At 46.4% G+C, this 19832-nt stretch overlaps 1 protein-coding gene across 2 annotated transcripts in view; it reads left to right on the top strand.

Moving 5' to 3' along the window:
- The window catches only part of robo1 (roundabout, axon guidance receptor, homolog 1 (Drosophila)), a 178147-nt gene that overhangs the window by 100107 nt on the left and 58208 nt on the right, over positions 1-19832 (top strand). For both annotated transcript variants that reach the window (XM_018758787.2, XM_018758786.2), the window contains exon 3: positions 16155-16312. In XM_018758787.2, the coding sequence (XP_018614303.2) occupies positions 16155-16312 (158 nt within the window). The remainder of the gene's footprint in view (positions 1-16154; positions 16313-19832) is intronic.

Genomic DNA, 19832 nt, shown 5'->3' with positions numbered 1-19832 from the left:
TGTGTGTGTGTGTGTGTGTGTGTGCGCGTGTGTCTGTGTCTGTGTGTGTGCTTCAGCTGCTCACAGGGAGGTGCACGATGAGAGTCATTTTGGGAATGAAGGAAGAACCAAAAATTTTTCTTATTTCATTTTTTACTCTTTCCTACCTGCACAGTGACTATAATAATTGCATTCAGTTCAATTCAGTTTATTTTTATAGAGCACTCTTCTCACACAATGACATAGAGCGCTTGAACACAGGCATAAGGCAAAGCTTTATTAAAGTGTTTGTTTATTATCAATGTGAACATGACAAGCTTTCTGCTTTATATTTACATTTATACCATGTCTGCTGCACGTGTACTGTGCTAAGTGTCGACACAGTTGTTCCCTACTTGAGCGAATGAAAATAATGTCCGAATTGTACTTTTCCATCTTGTAATACAAATCACTGCTTCTTCACACCTTTTTCCTTATCATTGCTGTCTTTGTTGCCATGTTCTCGCTATCTTGTGTGGTGGTATATTCCATTGTTTTCATTTTTAAATGTCATGTTCGTATTGAAATATGAAATGTAATGTTCATATTAAAGTAGGGTAATGTGAGGAAAAAGAGCTCATCAGACCACAGACCATGTGCTGGAAATTTGCTGAATAGATTTGATCAGATTCCTCCTGAGCTTCCTTTGTGCACTGAGAATATAAAGCCCTTTTCTGTCCCTGATAACTCTGAAAATCTTAACAAAATGTGTCCCACATTAATGTGTTTCAAAGTGCAACTCTAATGTCCCACTTTGTACAACTACATTATTTCTGATGTAATCTCTTATGTAGCTGCTGCGTTTAAGTGTCCTTGTTTAGGAATTGGACTTGGTTTGCTGGTGCACTAAGGCCACATGGGTATTTAAGTATGGAAATTGTCTTGGAGTTTGTGTCTGAAATGGCATCACTTTTCTTAATTTTTTTGCAATGTGCTGGATGATGGATGCATTTTATGAGCTCAAGTTACATTGGTTACACAGGTTGTATTTGTGATTTGTGGCTCATTCGAGAGGACCAAGGTCACGTTGAGGGCCTTGGTCATCTGTGTCAGGGTATCGCTTGAGAAAGCACAGGGTTCTAAAATATCCTCGTCAGTGTCTGTGGGTCCGGTGTCCAGTGTGCCGTGGTTCAGTGTGTTCTGCAACTTGGGATATGAAGGAATAATGTGTGAAACATATATCCACTCGTACCCAACACAGTTTTTTGACCATACACCTTTTTTATAGCTTTTTGGCTTTGCAGTGATTTTTCATCATGGACGTCATTTTCCCCTAGAGGTCTGACATTGAGCTAGTCACACTGAAGTATCCGTTTTCTGTTCTTTACCCAAAGAAAAACAGCTGGCAAGAATTACGTCCTGTCCATTCAGTGTTAAGATAGCCGATAGGGGCCCTGCTCTTGAGTGCACCTGGTCGATGACTGTTGAGAACAATATCAGAGATGCTGATTGAGTTGAGCTCAAAGTCTGTTGTGAGAGACTCTCTCACTCTCCCGCTGTGCACTTACAGTAGACGTGGGAGGAGGCCTAATAGTTCCGGAGGTGTTCTTATCCTGAGGAGACATACGACATCTCTGAAACCTTGCCAGATTTTAAAGTGAGGTACAAAGTTATGCAAGGCATCAATTACCAGCCTTGGAAGGTTCTCAAGCAGAAGTATACATAGCTGGGTGTCATGTAGGAGGAAATCATTTTTTCAGTGGGAAATAATTGCATGATAGAAACTCTGCCAAGTTTCTCGTGCACTTAGTGCTAAGTAATATATAGGTGGGACGTTGGAAAAAAGTACCGCATTCATACAAGCTTAGCGAGTGTTGATGTCTAGGCTTTTTAAATGTAGCTTTTTACGTGTGGATTATAGATGTCTGAGCTTTTATAGCATTGATTAATGGGGGTGTTAATTATGTTTGTGAAGTTGTCACTGTAGAAGACACACAATTTTGTGTTTTAGGAAAAATAAGTAAATGAGAGGAGGAGGTTATTCCACCATGTCGAAGTCAGAACCAAAATCCTTTGTGCTTCTGCAGTATCTTACAGTTGATAGTGCAGTGGTTGTTGCTATTACCGTTAGAACCAAAGATTGCTGGTTTGAATCCTGCCTCAACCAGCTGCAGTATTCTTGAGCAAGGTACTTACTCTAAAGTGCTCCAGTAAAAAAAAAAAAAAAAACCCTGCAGTATAAATAATTGTAAGTTGCTTTGGAGAAAAGCGTCAGATAAATTAATAAATAGTAAACACACGCTTAATGTGGAGCTGCAGCTTTAAGGCATTAAACTAGCATTTGAAAATGTAATGTTTGCTTCTTTCAGATGAGTACATTTACGTTTATTCACTTAGCAGACACTTTTCTCTAAAGCAACTTACAATGGATACTATGTAGTGTTACTAGCCCACACACCTTATTCACCAGGGTGACTTTTACTGCTAAATACACTACTTACAATGGGTCACTCATCCATACATCAGTGGAACTCTCTCTGTGTCACTCACACACTATGCATGTCTTTGGATTGGGGAGGAAACCAGAGTACCCAGAGGAAACCCACACAGACTGAGTGGGGATCAAACTCACATTCCCTCGCACCACCCAGGCGCTGTAAGACACCCAGGCTACTCGCTGAGCCTTCGTGCCACCCAGTGTGGGGCACTAGTAGTATTTTTTTAGTCTATTTTTTAGAACAGAAAATATTCCACCTCCCACTTGTGTATAACTTTAATTTTTCTAATGTGTAATGTCATGGGTTATTACCTTTCTGCCAGAATGTGTCATGGTCGGGTCTGAGGGAAGCAGCGGACCCAAGTGCAGAGCGGTAATCGTGGTGGTGTCTTCGGGGAAATCCAAGAGAGGAGGTCAGAGGACAGGCAAAGGATCTTCGAGGTACGAACGTCATAACAGGGAGGATCCAAAAGGCGAGGTCAGTACACAGGCAAGAGGTCGATGATCAGAAAGAGGCAGTAGATCGGGGGAACAAGGGACGGGTTTGGGGAAGGCGTTCGGGAACAGGAAAAGGCTGGAGAAGGTCACTAACGAGGAGGCAGATCAAGGTTCCGCATCAGCTGGTGGTCTGACGCAGCCTTTTATGCTGTAGTCTGTGTTGCGTCCCAGGTGTTCCGTGTTGGCCCGGAGGTGTGGGTGTGGCAGTACCCCCCCCCCCCCCGAGGAGCGGTCCCGAACACTCGAGGGCGACCAGGGGGACAGCCTCGAGGCCGAGGTGTGGGCCGATCCGGATGACTCCTGTGGAAGTCGGCAATAAGGCTCGGATCTAGGATGTCTCGTGCCGCTACCCAGCACTGTTCCTCAAGTCCGTATCCTTCCCAATCTACCAGATACTGGAGTACCCCTCCACGACGGCGGGAATCCAGGAGCGCCCGTACCGCATACACTGGTGCACCACCGTCAGGCAGGAGAATCGGGTCTGGAGGTGTGGTTGCGGGCTGGTGTAGGGAGGTGGCCAAGGGTTTGAGGAAGGATACGTGGAACGTCAGGTGTGTGCGTAGATGTTGGGGCAGGTGCAGGCGATACGAGACCGGGGTAACTCTGCGGATAATCTTAAAGGGTCCTATGTACCTTGGGCTGAGTTTCTTTGACATATATGGTCCTTGGAGACCCCGGGTTGATAGCCATACCCTCTGTCCGGGTGCAAGGGAGAGGTGCCGCCGATGTCGATCGGCTTGGTGTTTGATACGGGTTTGCGATTCTTGGAGATGTCGTCTGACAGCTGCCCATACCTCGCTGCTGGTTCAGTACCAAGAGTCCACAGCAGGCACATCGCTGGATCCCAGTTGCCATGGGAACAATGGTGGCTGGTACCCCAAGATGCACTGGAATGGAGAGACACCTGTAGAGGTATGGGTGAGCGTATTGTGGGTGTACTCTGCCCACGGAAGGTATCGAACCCAGTGAGTTGGGTGTTCAAGACAATAGCTTCTGAGGTACCGACCGATATCTTGCTGTAGTCGTTCTACCTGCCCATTGGCTTGAGGGTGGTATCCCGATGTCATACTCACCGTGACCCCGAGTTTTTTCCAAAAAGCCCTCCACACACGCAATGTGAACTGAGGACCCCTGTCGGACACTATATCTTCGGGTATACCGTAGAGCCGGAATACATGCTGAAATAGCAACTCTGCTGTCTCCAAGGCAGAGGGGAGCTTGGGCAAAGGAATCAAGTGACAGCCCTTGGAAAAGCGATTGATCACGGTCAAAATGGTGGTCTTACCATCTGACAGTGGGAGGTCCACTAAGAAATCTAACGCTAGGTGCGTCCAGGGACGGTTGGGTACCGGCAGGGGTTTCAGGAGCCCTGCTGGACTCTGATTTGAAGCCTTGGACTGAGCACAGACTGGACACGCCCGGATGTAGTCCTGTACGTCCTCCCGGAGGGACAGCCACCAGTAGAGCTGCTGGATCCTAGCCTGAGTCTTCCCAAACCCCGGGTGCCCCGCCGCTGGATGGTCATGGGCCCATTGTAGGAGAGTGGTCCTCAGACCTGGTGGAACGTATTGTTTTCCAGAAGGTTTACCTGGTGGTTCGGGGTCCGTTTGTTGGGCTCGGGCTAGGTCCTGGGTGAAGTCCCACTGAACGGGTGCCACAAAGCAGGATCTGGGCAGGATGTAGTCTGGTTCCGGTACCTCCTGCGTTTCGTCATGTAGCTGGGAAAGGGCGTCCGCTTTGATGTTCTTTGGACCTGGTCTGTAAGTGACAGTAAAGTTGAACCGAGAAAAGAACAGCGCCCACCTGGCCTGACGCGTGTTGAGGCGCCGGGCTGTCTGCAGATATTGTAAATTCTTATGATCAGTGAGCACCAAAAAAGGGTGTTGTGCCCCTTCCAACCAATGTCTCCACTCTTCTACGGCTAACTTAATTGCTAGGAGCTCTCTATTCCCTATGTCGTAGTTTCGTTCGGCCTCAGACAGTTTCCTGGAAAAAAATGCACAAGGATATAATTTCACGGGCTTACCTTGTCTCTGTGAAAGAACAGCGCCTACCCCTGACTCTGAGGTGTCCACCTCCACCACGAATGGCAACTCAGGGTCGGGTTGATGCAGGATGGGGGCTGTAGAGAACTTGAGTTTGAGGTTCTCGAAGGTTCGTTGGGCTTCTGGGTTCCACGGGAGACGAGGGGTTTTACTCGCTGTAAGCGCTGTCAGTGGTGCGACGATCATGCTGAAGTTCCTGATGAACCGGCGGTAAAAATTGGAGAACCCCAAAAATCGCTGGAGAGCCTTAGTGGTGGTTGGGCGAGGCCATTGCTGGATGGTCTGGACCTTACCTGGATCCATAGCAATGCCGTCTCGGGTAAGTATGAACCCCAAGAAGGAGACTTTCTGCTTGTGGAATTCACATTTCTCCAACTTCACATATAATCTGTTTTGCAACAGTCTCTGGAGCACCTGTCGGACAGTCAGTACATGCCTGGCCAACGTATCAGAATAAATCAGGATATCGTCAAGGTATACCAGGACGCCTTTGTGGATCATGTCCCCAAGCACATGATTCACAAACGCCTGGAATATGCTGGGTGCGTTCGCAAGACCAAAAGGCATAACCAGGTATTCATAATGACCCAGGGTGGTACTGAAAGCAGTCTTCCATTCGTCACCCTGCCGGATACGGACTAGATTGTACGCACTTCTCAGGTCTAGCTTCGTGAACCATTGCGCCTGCTGAATGTTCTCAAGGGCGGCTGTGATCAAAGGCAGAGGATGTGGGTATTTCACACAAATACTATTCAGCCCCCGATAGTCAATACAGGGGCGTAACCCCCCATCTTTTTTCTCGATGAAAAAAAAACCCGGCAGACGCCGGGGACGTGGATGGTCGTATAATTCCTGTTTCTAAGGCTTCGGTGATATAAGTCTGGAGGGCTGATTGCTCGGGTCTGGACAACGGGTAAATGCGTGGTACCCGACAAGAGATCAATTGCACAGTCCCACGGGCGATGCAGTGGGAAATCGGATGCGTGTCTTTTGCTAAAAACCTCCGCAAGATCCTGATACTCGGGAGGAACTGGCACCTGCAGTGCAGATTCTGAGCCTTCTATAGATGTAGCTCGACAGGGTAGCTTTAAGCAGGTTCTCTCACATTGGGGTCCCCAAGCCACCAACTCCCCAGTACACACACACACACATTTTCAGAACCACTTGTCCCATTCAGGGTTGCGGGGAGCCAGAGCCTAACCCGGCAACACAGGGCGTAAGGCTGGAGGGGGAAGGGGACACACCCAGGACGGGACGCCAGTCCGCCGCAATGCACCCCAAGCGGGACTTGAACCCCAGACCCACCGGAGAGCAGGACTGCAGTCCAACCCACTGCGCCACCGCACCCCCATTAACTCCCCAGTACTCCACTGAAAAACTGCGTCATGCTTGGAGAGCCAAGGGAACCCCAGAATCAGGGGCAACTCTGGAGAAGAAATCAAATAGAAACTCAACATCTCCTGGTGACATACACCTACTCTCACAGTTACAGGGGCTGTCTGGTGGTCCACAAAACCCTTCCCGAGGGGCTGGCCATCTAGAGCGGTCACTTTGAGACGCCCTCCCATGGGTTTGGAAGGGATACTATGAGACTGAGCAAACCCAATGTCCATGAAGCACCCTGCTGCTCCCGAATCCACCATTGCTTGCGTTTGTACCTGTCCTGCGCCCCAGGATAACATAACGGGTACAGCGAGGCGGTTACAACAGAGAGTGCCACTCACCTTGGCCTCAGGGCAGACAGGGCACTGGAGACGGATGTGACTAGGGTCACCACAGTAAAGACAGAGGCGTTTTCGTAGTCTTCGCTGCCGTTCGGTGAGGGGCAGGCGCCCTAGCCCCAGCTGCATTGGCTTTGCTTCCTCCTGTGCGGGACAGCATCTTTCTGGAGCCGGTTCTGAGGCTGGTCCCTGGGTTCTGATCTGGTGATCTAAGGTAACAGCGGTTTCTATGAACCGATCAAGGGTCCATCTTTCTCCTCGGAACACCATTTCACTGCGGATGTGTGGGTTTAGACCACGGCGAAAACTAGCCAACAAAGCTCTCTCTCCCCAATCGCTGTGTTCTACGAGGACACGAAATTCTATGGCGTAATCTGCCTCAGGTCGGTCACCTTGCTGTAGATTCATGAGTCTTTCACTCAGCTGTTCTTCTGGGTGAGCCAGTCCGAAAATGGCGAGGAACCGGCTCTTGAACTGCGCATAAGTGCTGGGGAAGCCATTTGTCCAGACTGCTGTCGCCCACTCAAGTGCTCTGCCAGTGAGCAGAGAGAGGGCGTAGGTGATCCGGCTCTGTTCTGTGCTGTGAACAAGGGGCATACTGGAAAAAACGAGCTCACATTGAAACAAGAAACCTTCACATTGCGCTGGGGTCCCATCAAAGCGGGTCGGGGGAGACAAGTGGAAACCGCGTGATAGAGAAGGAGTTGCGTTCGACGAGTCAGGTGCTGCAGGACCAGCTGCGCGTTTCTCAATGGGCTGTGTGGGCGCACGCAACGTATTCAGCACGCTTACCACCTGGTTGTAAGAGGCGATGAGGTTGTGGAGCGTCTGTTCCATACCGGCCAAGCGCGCTTCACACGAGTCCAACTCCGCCTGGAGATGGATGGTTCAGCTCTGCTGGATCCGTATACGAGGCGGAACCTTCTGTCATGGTCGGGTCTGAGGGAAGCGGCGGACCCAAGTGCAGAGCGGTAATCGTGGTGGTGTCTTCGGGGAAATCCAAGAGAGGAGGTCAGAGGACGGGCAAAGGGTCTTCGAGGTGCGAACGTCGTAACAGGGAGGATCCAAAAGGCGAGGTCAGTACACAGGCAAGAGGTCGATGATCAGAAAGAGGCAGTAGATCGGGGGAACAAGGGACGGGTTTGGGGAAGGCGTTCGGGAACAGGAAATGGCTGGAGAAGATCGCTAACGAGGAGGCAGATCAAGGTTCCGCATCAGCTGGTGGTCTGACGCAGCCTTTTATGCTGTAGTCTGTGTTGCGTCCCAGGTGTTCCGTGTTGGCCCGGAGGTGTGGGCGTGGCAGAATGATAGACTTGCTGAGGACCAACCTCTTTGTTTAATGTCATATCCACTTTGGTAAAATTTTGCAGGGTTCTATTTTCTTCTTTCTATTTAATGCAGCACTAATTCCGGTTTTTATTATTCTACAGTAAGCACAAAGTGTCACTTTTTTGTCACTTTACAGCGAAAGAGATTTGCATGCCTGGATGTGATAAAAAAAATTGTTTACTTTTTAAAACATTTTTGCGACTTAATGCTGCTTTTTCATCATTAGCGTTTAAGTTACATGAGGCACGTTGTTATTCCCTGCATTTTTGTCATGTTTCAGTTGCAGTGATTTTTCCATAACCTAGCTGTAAATGTATTGCATCATTGTGGAACACAATGAACTCTGGAAGTGGCTGGTGCGTGGGGTCCTAATGCTTTGGCCTCCTAATCCACTGTGCGTAGGATGGTGCACAGTGTGGATCAAGTGTTCCTCATGATCTTATAAAACACTATTTTTTGCAGGTTTGGAACCCTTCCAGACAGCAACACACTGCTGTTACTTCTAATACTACTCGTTGCCTTTTAGACTTTAAATCCAGCCTTTCTACAATCTTCATTTGAAACCTTTGGCACCATCTTGAAGGAGATCTACATTGCTCTTGTAACAAGAATTTTTTTTAAATATGGGCACTGTGGGACGTTTCCCTCCATTTGAACGATTGGGACTGTCACCCGCCGCAAACTGCATCACACACCCTCCCGCTTTTACTGCATCTACCAAGTGATGTAATTTGCAGAACAGTGAGGATTTCATACTGGAGATTTATGAATGCGTGTTGAGAGAAATGTTTTGATGTTAGCCACACACCACCCAGGAAGTAAGGGAATTATGGCTTTGGACGAGTTTCTGATGCAGTCGTTGATATGACATTAGAGCTCTGTTGTTTGTTTCCCTGCAACACTCATGAAACTTCCTCCTTCCTAGTTGTGTTATGGTTCTGAATGTTTGTTCCTGAGTACTTCTGGTGCTAAAACAGAGAACACTGACAGGGGAATGTGAGCAGGGTCTCGGAGCCTCAGTTATGTAAACCAAACACTTTAAGAGCCCGTGTGCAATGAATAGGCCATTGCAGAATAATTTTCAGTGTGCTGTCAGTCCAAGCGTTTTGGGAAGCAGGTATAGTTGACTCTCACAGACCCCACCCCTCACCCCCATGTAATTACTTGCATATGCCATGTCAAGGCTCCCAAATGAGTCACAGTGAATATAAACCAAGTTCTCAGAGAACGTAAAAAAACATGTGGCAATATATTTTCTCAGTAACAAAAATGTCAGTCTTCCCTTAAATGAAGTGAGGGGGAAACCCACAATAACTCTTCAATGAAATAGGAGCGGAAAGGCAAGAGTACGCTCACTACATGTTTGGAGCTGACGTTTCTCTCAGCGCAGATTTGGTCCCCAGATGTAGGAACGAGGTGGTGGGGAGGACAGCGTTGCCATGCATCGAGGTGCTCGGATCCTGCAAAGAGGATGTGGCTGCTCCTTTCTGCTAGATAACCCTCTACAGCTTTCTTTATTTTTGTCCGGCTTCTGCACTCTGGACCGCCAATCTGAGGGGTTTTGTTTATTGATTTTGGAGGTGCCAAGTCTGTCACGTATAAACTTCTCACTTTCGGCCTCAGAAACGCAATTGACTGACCTGACGAAAAGGGTTGCAGGAAAGAAAATAAACCAATGTAGATGAATGGTGCTCTGTGTGCAGAGCTCGGTGCTGGGCTGCGGGGCTTGCCCTTCCAGTAGGGGCCAGTGACACGTTTAACTACAGCTTCCAGAGGCATCTGCACCAACTAGAGCACCCGTGAAGAGGGCAAAGTGACCATCTGCTTGTGGGGGACAGGGCCTTGTTTGTAGGTTAAACTGGCCGCCACTGAGACTGGCGTGCCCCACTTCTGATAGAACCACACTCAAATCAGTCGGACTAAGCGTGGTGCCAAGAAGCACTTTCCTCAGGAAGTCAGCCAGGCCAGACAGTGGAGCCCTAAAGGCTGCATACCAAGCTGTCGAGCGACCGCACATTTAAGTTTGCGTTCCAGTAAGCAGTCACATGGTAATCGTTTTGTTACTTCATTATACGCACAAAACAGAGGCACAAGTTAAGGCAGACACATTTTAGCGTTGGAAGGATTGCAAAGATTTTTCAGGCCACTGACTTTCATCCCCTATTTCAGCTGAGATATTATAGGTCTGTTTGCTCCAGCGGGGCTTGTCTTACAGGAATTATTTGTTTTTCAGGATTCACTGTGAAAGCACTCCTGGCAGCCAGGGCTATCTGTTCAGTTGTTGATTGCTCCTGAAGCGCTTTGTCATCTGGAATCATGCGTAAGGAGTGCAAAGTCAGGGTTGTGTTCAGCATGGTTTTACTGTACTTGCCTCTGGGGTCATTCCCATTGTTTTTTTGGTTTCCTGCATATACTTTATGCACACTTGTATAGGCAAACACTGACTGAGATGTATGCATTCTATAGAGAGCACACACACACACACACACACATTTTCAGAACCGCTTGTCCCATACGGGGTCACGGGGAACCGGAGCCTACCCGGCAACACAGGGCGCAAGCACGCCTCTCTGAATTTCTGTCAAATTGGTAACAAGATAGAGTACCTACACTCCAGTCATGGTAACAAAAGTGGAACACAGCATACAAGCACTTAGAATATACTCTGATTTTGATGTTTCACACATGGAGGACAATGTACGTCGAAACATGTCTGTGTGCAGTCACGGAAGATTCAGCACGTGTTTTGAAGTTTCCACCGATTGTTTCCGGCAATTTTCATACTAACTGGAAAGCTGATGCACATTCTCTGGAGGAGTGCAAGGACTTTTGTATACTTATTCAGATAGAGATACGTACATGTGCACGTACACACAAGCAGACACACAACTGTACCAGGCTGTAGTTTCCATGCAGATGGGGAGTGGGGAAAGGGTGGTCTTTGATGAGGTTTGAGGGTGGGTAAAACCACCAGAGCTCTTCCACTGGATGTGGGCTGCAGGGGCTGAGCTGGTGAGGAAGGGGGGCAAGAGATGCAAAGGAGAGCATGGCCCAGAGGGGTCCCAGCTGTAGGCAGTCTGGACCTCTTGAGCTCTGCAGAGCCCCTGGGCCTTGAGCTAAAAAAAGAGAAAGCTATCATTCTCTTGGATCCTCCATTACGTTACTTGAACCTTCCCACCTCACAGGATCAATCCGCCTAGTAACTCCGAAGGAGTTTAGAGGAGCTTTTACTTTGTCATGTGCTTAGGACCCACGCAAAGAAGAGTCAGAGTCGGCTTACATTAAAATGTCTTTGTTGAAAGTGGGTGAAAAATGACCGATGAGGGGAGAATGAAGAAAGAAATCAAGGCTTGGAGTGAAGGCGACTGAGGGAAGAGCAGAAGAGAAGAAACCAGCTGCTCTGTGGCTCTGGAGCGAAGACATGAGCAACAAGAGCGCATCCGTTTACGCTGTTTAGCCAATGTTTCTTGTGCTCTCTGCAAATGTACTTGACATGTGTTTCTCAGTTTCACCCCACTGCCATCCGGAGAAAATTCCTAAAACTTCTCAAGCCACATTCCGCTGCAAGTTGAGGTCACTGTCCTTAGGTTTTTACGGCAGTGACTTATAGGAAGTGTCATGTAAATGAAAACTGTTTAGAGCTCATTTTACAGCTGGTACCCCTGTACTCAGGGATCCAAGGAATTTTCTCTGTATGTCCTGTATACCCCAAGGAGCTGCCGCTTCACCTTTGAATTAGCCAGTATGGCCCTCTCCATCCAGTCCAGGTGAGCGCATCAATCATCGGTCGAAGGACAATGTATTCCCAAACACAGATGAACACACACACACACACACACACACAGAGAGAGCACACACAAGGCACTATCAAACTGCCCGCAGCTTGGCTGCGAATGGAGAGGTGTGTAACAGTGTGGTGGAAATAGAAAAGTCACGCTGTGCTTCCCATAAACTATTTGTGATCATGTGACGACGCAGACAGCAGTTACTATTCTTTAGACGCTAAGCTGCAGGCTAAGTGACAACCACCCCCCCCCGCGTTCCTCCATAGCGCTTTGATCAAAGGGGCTTTGCTTCATTTGCTCTGGAAAAAGAAATATAGTGATGAGGTCATTACAATTTGTTACCCTCCACTTTGGTTTTCTGTCATTCGCTGCCCCCACTTCCCCCCCACGCCCCACTACAGTGAACAGAGTAAATGTGCCAAAGAGGACAGAGAAAGAGGAGAGAAAAAGGAGGAGTCAGCAGCCGTGTCAGAGAGATCATTCATCTCAGATATTCCCTGTGCTTCCAGTGACCTTGTGTTCTGTATGACTCAGCATGTTTGTACAGAGAGTGTTTTCTCGTGATGACCACCTGACCAAGGGATGTGCTTTGGCTCATTGGCGATCTCACCCTGCGCATGAGCTGTGATAAACTCACCGTCCTCCAAAACGCACTGAAGATCACCTGTGTCCCTCTTCCTTTTCTGCTCACTGGTTGAAAACAGTGCCGTGAGGGTGAGCCATGTTTGTACCGAGGAGAAGGTGCTAGGAGAACAGCGGCGCAACTTGTTATGTATGCTTCAGCTTTGTTTTCTGTGTGTTTACGTACAAATCTTTCCTTTCCCCGACGGCTGATTTTAATACTGCAGCAGATTCTGCGGAGGCTTACCGGAATCCTTTTAATTTCCTTCGAACAAAGCTCATTTGATCAACTCGTTTGGGCCTGTGCACCGCATTAAGTCTTCATTTTCATTAATGTCGGAGGCACAGTACGGAGAATCTCATTTTAATTTGACATTTTGACATCTGTTTCCAATTTCCCTCAGAGAGAGGGAGGGGATGTGCTGTGGACTAAAGAACCTATGGAACGTGCTGTATCGTTATTTATTTGTTAGCAATGTGTTTTTTACAAGCAGAGGTGTCCAGTCCCAGCTGCAGGCACACCATTCTGGAGTGGGGGAGGGATAGGACAGGAGGGCATACTTGTGTTGTATCGCAGAACTTCAGCCAGAAGAGAACACTGACCCTAGTTCAGCAGGGGGTTCAGAATCGGGGGAACTGATGGAGTGCGGGATTCTCATTTAGCCTCTGCACTCTGGATCACATTCCGGCTGAAACTGGATCCAAAGTGTTCTTGCCACTGGATGCCTGGACCGCCTCTCTGACTCCAAGGACTTCCAGCAAGAGCCCATTTCCGTGCTCAGGAGACATGGTGCAAACGCTGAAGGATGATGCTGCTGCGGGTCGTTCTGCAGACAGACAACTCACTCGCAAGGGGCCACTGTGGAAGATACAGTTTCTGCTTTGGATGCATGGCCCTGGTGTGAACAATAGTGACTCCAGACATCCTGGGATCCCTCTGGGCCAAAAAACTCTCATCGCTCAGGCAATGTGGGTCCTAGAGTACTGTCAGCTTGGACATATCACAACAGGTTGCCTCGAATGCTAGCACATGGAGCAACATGCTTCATTCACTCTTATTTACATGCACACGGACAGGAAATGAACATCCAGTCCCTAACTGGCACAGATGTGTTTTATGTATAGTATCAGTTAAAAGTTTGATTACTCCTTACACGGACAATGCAGTCAGTGCGTATAAGGGAGGCGCTAAAGAGCAAAGTGAATGCAAAACAGCCACAGGAGTCCTACATCTCTGGGAAGTGCTGTAGAAGAGTTGGGGAGACACCAACCAAATTCCTTAACTAATGTCTTAGCCGAATGCCTTGTGAAAAGAACTAGTACTTGGTACTCTGTGCTCTCATTATTGTACAAGTAAACATACAAGACATTCAAGGACACATGAGAAGTTGTGAATAGGCCCTCAGAAAATGGCCATATTCAGACAGAAACATGGGAACCAATGCAATATACTGCAGAAGATGTAGGAATGTATCTGTTAACCCGTTTTTATGCACGGAGAAAAGAAATGAAATGGAACACAAACAACGTAGTTCATCTATATGGATTGTCTCAGGTCAGAAGGTGGTGACAGCGTAATGCATTTTTTTAAGTTGTGTGAAGGAGCCATTTGTTTTTAGAGAGAGACACACATACAGTATACATATGTGAAAACTGGCTCATGCACACTGCTGTCAACAGCTCACATTGGTATTTTGAGATCATTCAAGAGCTGATGTGCTTTGTGATTGGGAATGATTGGACTGGCATGTCCATCAGCCGTCTCACTTACCTGTGAACAGGTGGAAGATGGTCTTCCCGCCCCAGATCTATGCAGAGTAGATGGAATTGGGTGAGGAGCTTCCAATTGGCACAGAGCCCGTCTACTTTTTTTAAAAAATATTATTAGTGCACCTGTCAGGTGTGTGTTGAAGTAGCTCCAGCTTTCCGCTCCAGAAAAAAATCAGAGCTGAATAGATGAAACACCTGAGTTCGGTTTGAACTCAGAGGCGGACACTGGGTGTGTGTTCTCGAGCTGGCCGTGGCATGTCCCTGTCACACTGCTGCACTGTCAGAGCTGTCAAGGGTCCAGTATTAGTGGATGAAACGTGGATAATTGGTAGGATTCTCAGCGATCCATTGGAAGGGCCCGATAACAGTCTCTGCCCATCTGTCTCTGTGCTTATTTCACTATGCAAGAACTCTCTGGGTAAGATTTGTGTTTTCAGCGTTTAATTGTTAGTTAGTTGGAGATACGGATGGCGGAATGAATCTCATGGGACCATCAGTAGAAAGATTGAAATGTTGCTGATGGAAATTGGCCCTGTTTTTCACCTTCATAGTGAATCAGTGTGACAGCTTGGTCATCTGAAGTCGCCGGGTCCAGCTTTGCTCTCAGTGCAAGGAAATCATTCCTCAAAAGCCAGTGCCAACGGTGTTCCCCTTGATCTGTCTATGCTTGGTTCTTCTTTAGCCTATAGACTACCCCTGTTGTGTGGACTCCTGTCAGCCATTACTTCAGCAAGAGGCTGTTCTGTGCAGTCCTTCACAGGCGGTCATGCCCAGGAGTATGATCTGCCTTGTACCCCTTTTTGGACATGTTTTCAAAAACAAAGACAAACCATCACTCCCCAGGTTATTTTCAAGTCCTCAGTGTGTGTTGACACTAAATGAAGCCTCACAGAACTCCTCTGTGGAGTCTGAAGCACTCTGAGCACTCTTGCGATAACAGCCTATGCTTACATTTTCCTGTTTTGCAGAAGCCGTGAGTCACCGTATGGGGTTTACCTGGATCCCCTGCAGCATGCATGCTGCACCCGATAATAAATGCCTTGTGTGTGAATGTGTTGTCATCAAGGAGCTTTACTGTCCCATAATGGGCTTTACGAGGTATAATGGGGGCATCAGAAAGCCCTAGAGTGCCAGAGATGATTGACGCACAAGTTTTGCCCCATCCAGGCAAACCCCGTAACTGATGTACAATACTACTACCATTTTCTTGGTAGACTGTATATTGAAAACATTTAAAATTTTGCACAGTCTGCAGTCTTATCATACCAGTCTAGTGGGACAGTATCAATGGCTGGGAAAATATGTGTCTATTCAAAGAAAAAAATGCAGCACAAATTTTTTTGGTTTGGAATCCTTACTGATACACATAGACATAGTGTTGAGGTTTCGTAGAGCCACCCATTGTCTCACTTTTATACTGGCTATATACTGTACTTAGGCCAATGTTCAGACTGTATTGTACCTGGAGGATGTGGCAGTTATTTGTGTGAGGAATACACTGGAATACACTGATCGTAATCCATGAGCGCTGGGTACTCAATGTGGAGGAGTTATCCTGCAGGTCAATGGCCCATTGGCACAGCCTGAGGTCTCGGAGGGCCCATAATCATCAGACTCCATTTTACAATTTTAGTCTCATAACTGTGTTCCCTGCTTTTCGGCATTATTTTGTTTTAACCTAAACATTGACTGTTGTCCTTATTCTCTCTGACACATCTGTTTATGCCAAAACATATCATGGTGTTGGTAGTTTTTTCCCTTAATTTATTGAAATGGAAAACATATTTTTCCCTGTTTTATTTTGCATGTGTGGGTTTTCATACGTTGTTGGTGCTAATGAAGTTCCCTGCCATCTGTATTCTTATAATAACATGGAAGTAGGAGATTTCTTTTTTTGTACTAAGCCTTCTCTCATCTTCTCTTCCTGTAGTTCTCCGAGAAGACTTCCGACAGAACCCTTCAGATGTGATGGTAGCAGCGGGTGAGCCAGCCGTGATGGAGTGCCAACCACCTCGGGGACACCCAGAACCTACTATCTCCTGGAAGAAGGATGGTGCTACCATTGATGATCGAGATGAGCGCATCACGGTAAGAGGGTGGGCAGGGTCCCGGCATATTATGTGAGTATGAGAGCTACACTGTCACATGCTGTACCCATGTATCTGTACGCTTAGCATGACATTCAAACCCATTCAGTGCTTGTGACATCACTGCAATGTAACAGTCCTACTATATAACTTTTATAACAAAGTACTATGCAACAGAAAGCTGTTATGATAGCTTATGACGATTCATATCCACTATAGTATTATAATAGTCTTATAATTGTCTTATTTCTCAGTACAGTAGCATTTTAGCTTGTTATGCAGTCGCTTTAATTCAGTGATGGATGGAAAGGGAGTTGATCTAAGAACGGCAGTCACCTTTCTTCTCATATAGTGGCAGCAGGTACCTTAGTGATAAGAGCTGCTGTTTTACCCTTCTAGGAAATAAATTCGAATCATACCTTCAGCTGGCATACCCTTGAGCAAGCCACCATCCCTAAATTATTCCAATGGAAATTAAGATCCTGTATAAATTTAAATATTTAACTGATTGCTTTAGAGGAAAGTGACAGCTAAATAAATACATGTGTCGTAATGGGTACTGGAAGGTTTTTAAAAGGTTCGATTTAGTCCCAGTGCAATTCAGTTCCATTCGGTTTGTATAGAGTGCTCTTTTCACACAGTGACACAGAGAGCTGAACAAAGGATTAGGAGACATACAGTGATATTAAATAAAAGGCTGGGTATACATTAAAATACTACGAGAACTATATTAAGTATTAAAGCTGTAGGTAGCTGTAGGTGTAGCTGTAGGGCACAGAGGAAAAGAAAACAAAAAGCTCCCAAGAGAAAGACAAGGGAGAAAAAAAAAAACCCAGTCTACTTTGCCCACTGGCACAATGAGAGACGCAAACATTAAATTTGCAGGCAATAAAAACCCAGGTGTCTGTATTATTACTCCATTGGCAATAAAGTTTCTGCAGTTTTCAGATGTAGTACAAACTGCTGTAAGGACAGCTCAATAAGAACAAAGTTAAAGCATTAAAATTGTTGCCTTTCAAGAGAAGATCCACATGGTTTCTCTCATGAGAGTTTAAACAATGTCACTTAGTTTGCAAACACTGCGCTTACCTTGGATGGCTACTGTAATAGTGTCCCCCGAGTTCAAAAACTTCTGTTTCCAGTAGGTGAAAGGGGTTGTTCAAAAACCAGGTGAAACACACAATACTTCACATCTGCTCCAGAAAAAAAAGCCTTTTAATCAAAATGTATTTTTAATTTAAAAAAGAGGAGAAAGAAACACTGTCGAACGAAAGCACTTCTTCAAAATGAGAAGCACACAGTTTAAAACTAAAGCTCTCCAGCAGCAGGTTAAAGCAACAGCTGTCTTAAACAGCACAATAAGATGTAAATAAGACAAAAATACAGAGACTTTAAAAAGACACTACTTTGCTGTTTGTGCAAGGTTTCCCATCTTGCATTCAATAAAAATGAAGACCATTGCAACCCTGCATAGCACAAGTGGTGACTGATAATGAATGAAAGAAAATATGGTAAAAGGCAGGGGGTGTTCATATGCACAGAGTAGAAGTGATGGATGTTTGGAGAGAGAAGGGTATCCTTAATGACCATAAAGGTGATAGCAGATGTTGGAGAAGACAACACTCACAACTGTAGCCTTTAACGAAGATCCACCAGTAAAACTTTCATTTATTTATTTCTTTGAACTGGAGCACGTTACACATAACGTCTATTTCACTTATGCCCTGGATTTGGCATGGAGCTCTGAACATCAGAATATCCCAACGATTCATAGAAGAGCACAGCGTTGTTCAGCAAGAACTGCACTCCTAGGTCGTTCTCTGCAAAGAACGGAGCCTTGTGTGGACCCTGGTACAAAGCTCTGCAGTCAGCATAAAGGGAGATTAGGGGCAGAACTGGGAAGACTCCAGTACATGCTTGAACCTCTGGACCTCAAGGGGAGACAGAGATCCTTAGCCAAAGCCGCAGATTTCAGAGGTCCACTTTTTGTAGCATTCCACTGTCCTTTTCGTCAGTTTGTCCCCAGGCATCAAATGTGATTAATGAGCCCAACCTTGGCGGTCGGTGTCAAGGCATTTGGTGATCACAGGTGAAACATGCAGATAACCATGCAGTTACTTCAGGACCAACCCATGAAATGGTTGCTTTGTAGCTGGGAGCTCCTCTGCTTTCCAGCAGGAGAACTTGGTTTTCTCTCTTAAATTTACTATAGACATGATTTTTTGCCTGTGCTGTTCAGTTCAGCTGATAAATGTGTTGGTAATTGTCCATGAAAGTAAGCAATTTATATTTTTATTCTCCATAGACATCAGGCATGTTTTAGAGTTGGCTCTTCGGTAAAGCTTATAAATATTTTGGTAATTGCCCGTTGAAAAGCCAGGGGTTTATAGCGCTTCTCCCTGCTTTGTGTATGCGTGACTGTCCGACAACCCCCCCATCCCCCCACCCCCACAAGTCAGCTCCAGTCAAAAGCAGTGGGCTCACACAGTCTGAGGATTTATCGGCCTCTGGCCCTCAGCTCCCTGCTCCCATTTTCAAACGCTGGGAGAGATTGAAGTCTCATTCGAGCTCGGCGTTTGTGCAGCGTAATTAAAAGAAACAAGCGCATAATCTGTTTTAAATTTAATCAAGTCATATCTGTCTGTGTGTTCAACCATCATTTTCTGATTATCAGAAAACCTCTTCATCAAGCTCGGAGCATGGGGGTGCTTAATGAAATGTGTGAGTGTGTGGGTTATGTGTGCAACTGTGTGTTTTTATGTAAATTTTTTTGTGCTTTTCTATTAGGATTTCTGTGTGTGTGTGTGTGTGTGTGTGTGTGTGCACACGCAGGCATAAATTTATGCAATGTATGCAAATGTATGCTGTCATGTATGAACCCCAATTTGAGCACCTCTGTACTTGAGTGTGTGAATGTGTCTTTCTCAGTGGCATTTTTACACACTGCTCCATTCTAAGGTCAGTGTTCACACCTTCATGAAGTAGAGGGGGAAGGAGTGACAACCATGTCCTCCTGCTGCTTCAGGATCTGTTCTTCCATTATGCCTGAAGGTGATGGCCGGCCCCAGGTGTGGTGTGTTTGTGAATTGGCCCTCATTCCGTTTGACTGGCGATGCATTTGCGGGTCCTTTCTCAGCCCTTGTTCGATATGGGAAACCATTGCTCTGTGGCTCCTCTTGAAAAGAGCACTCCCTGGGAGGTTGGCCTCTGTGGATCCCTCTTCGTGGTCCCCGTGCATGATCTATCAACATGGTCCCTTTGTGTGCTCCTTCACCATATTTTTCCTAATTTACAGTCACTTCTAAATGATGATCTAAGACCTTCCTATGTAAAGACACAATTAACCTACCAGTCTTCGCTTTTACCCTCTTAGTGTAATTGAACAGTGGATATTTCATATGTGAATTACAGTGGTAAAAATTATTGAAGCATATCAGTGTATATAAAAACCTAAAATTTTTACAGTTGAAAGGAGGTCATATCATTTGCATGTATTAGACTGAGAGTTGGAAGAATTTTGT

Source organism: Scleropages formosus, chromosome 10, assembly GCF_900964775.1.
Source record: "Scleropages formosus chromosome 10, fSclFor1.1, whole genome shotgun sequence".
Classification (NCBI taxonomy): domain Eukaryota; kingdom Metazoa; phylum Chordata; class Actinopteri; order Osteoglossiformes; family Osteoglossidae; genus Scleropages; species Scleropages formosus.
This window is presented reverse-complemented; position numbering and strand designations above follow the sequence as displayed.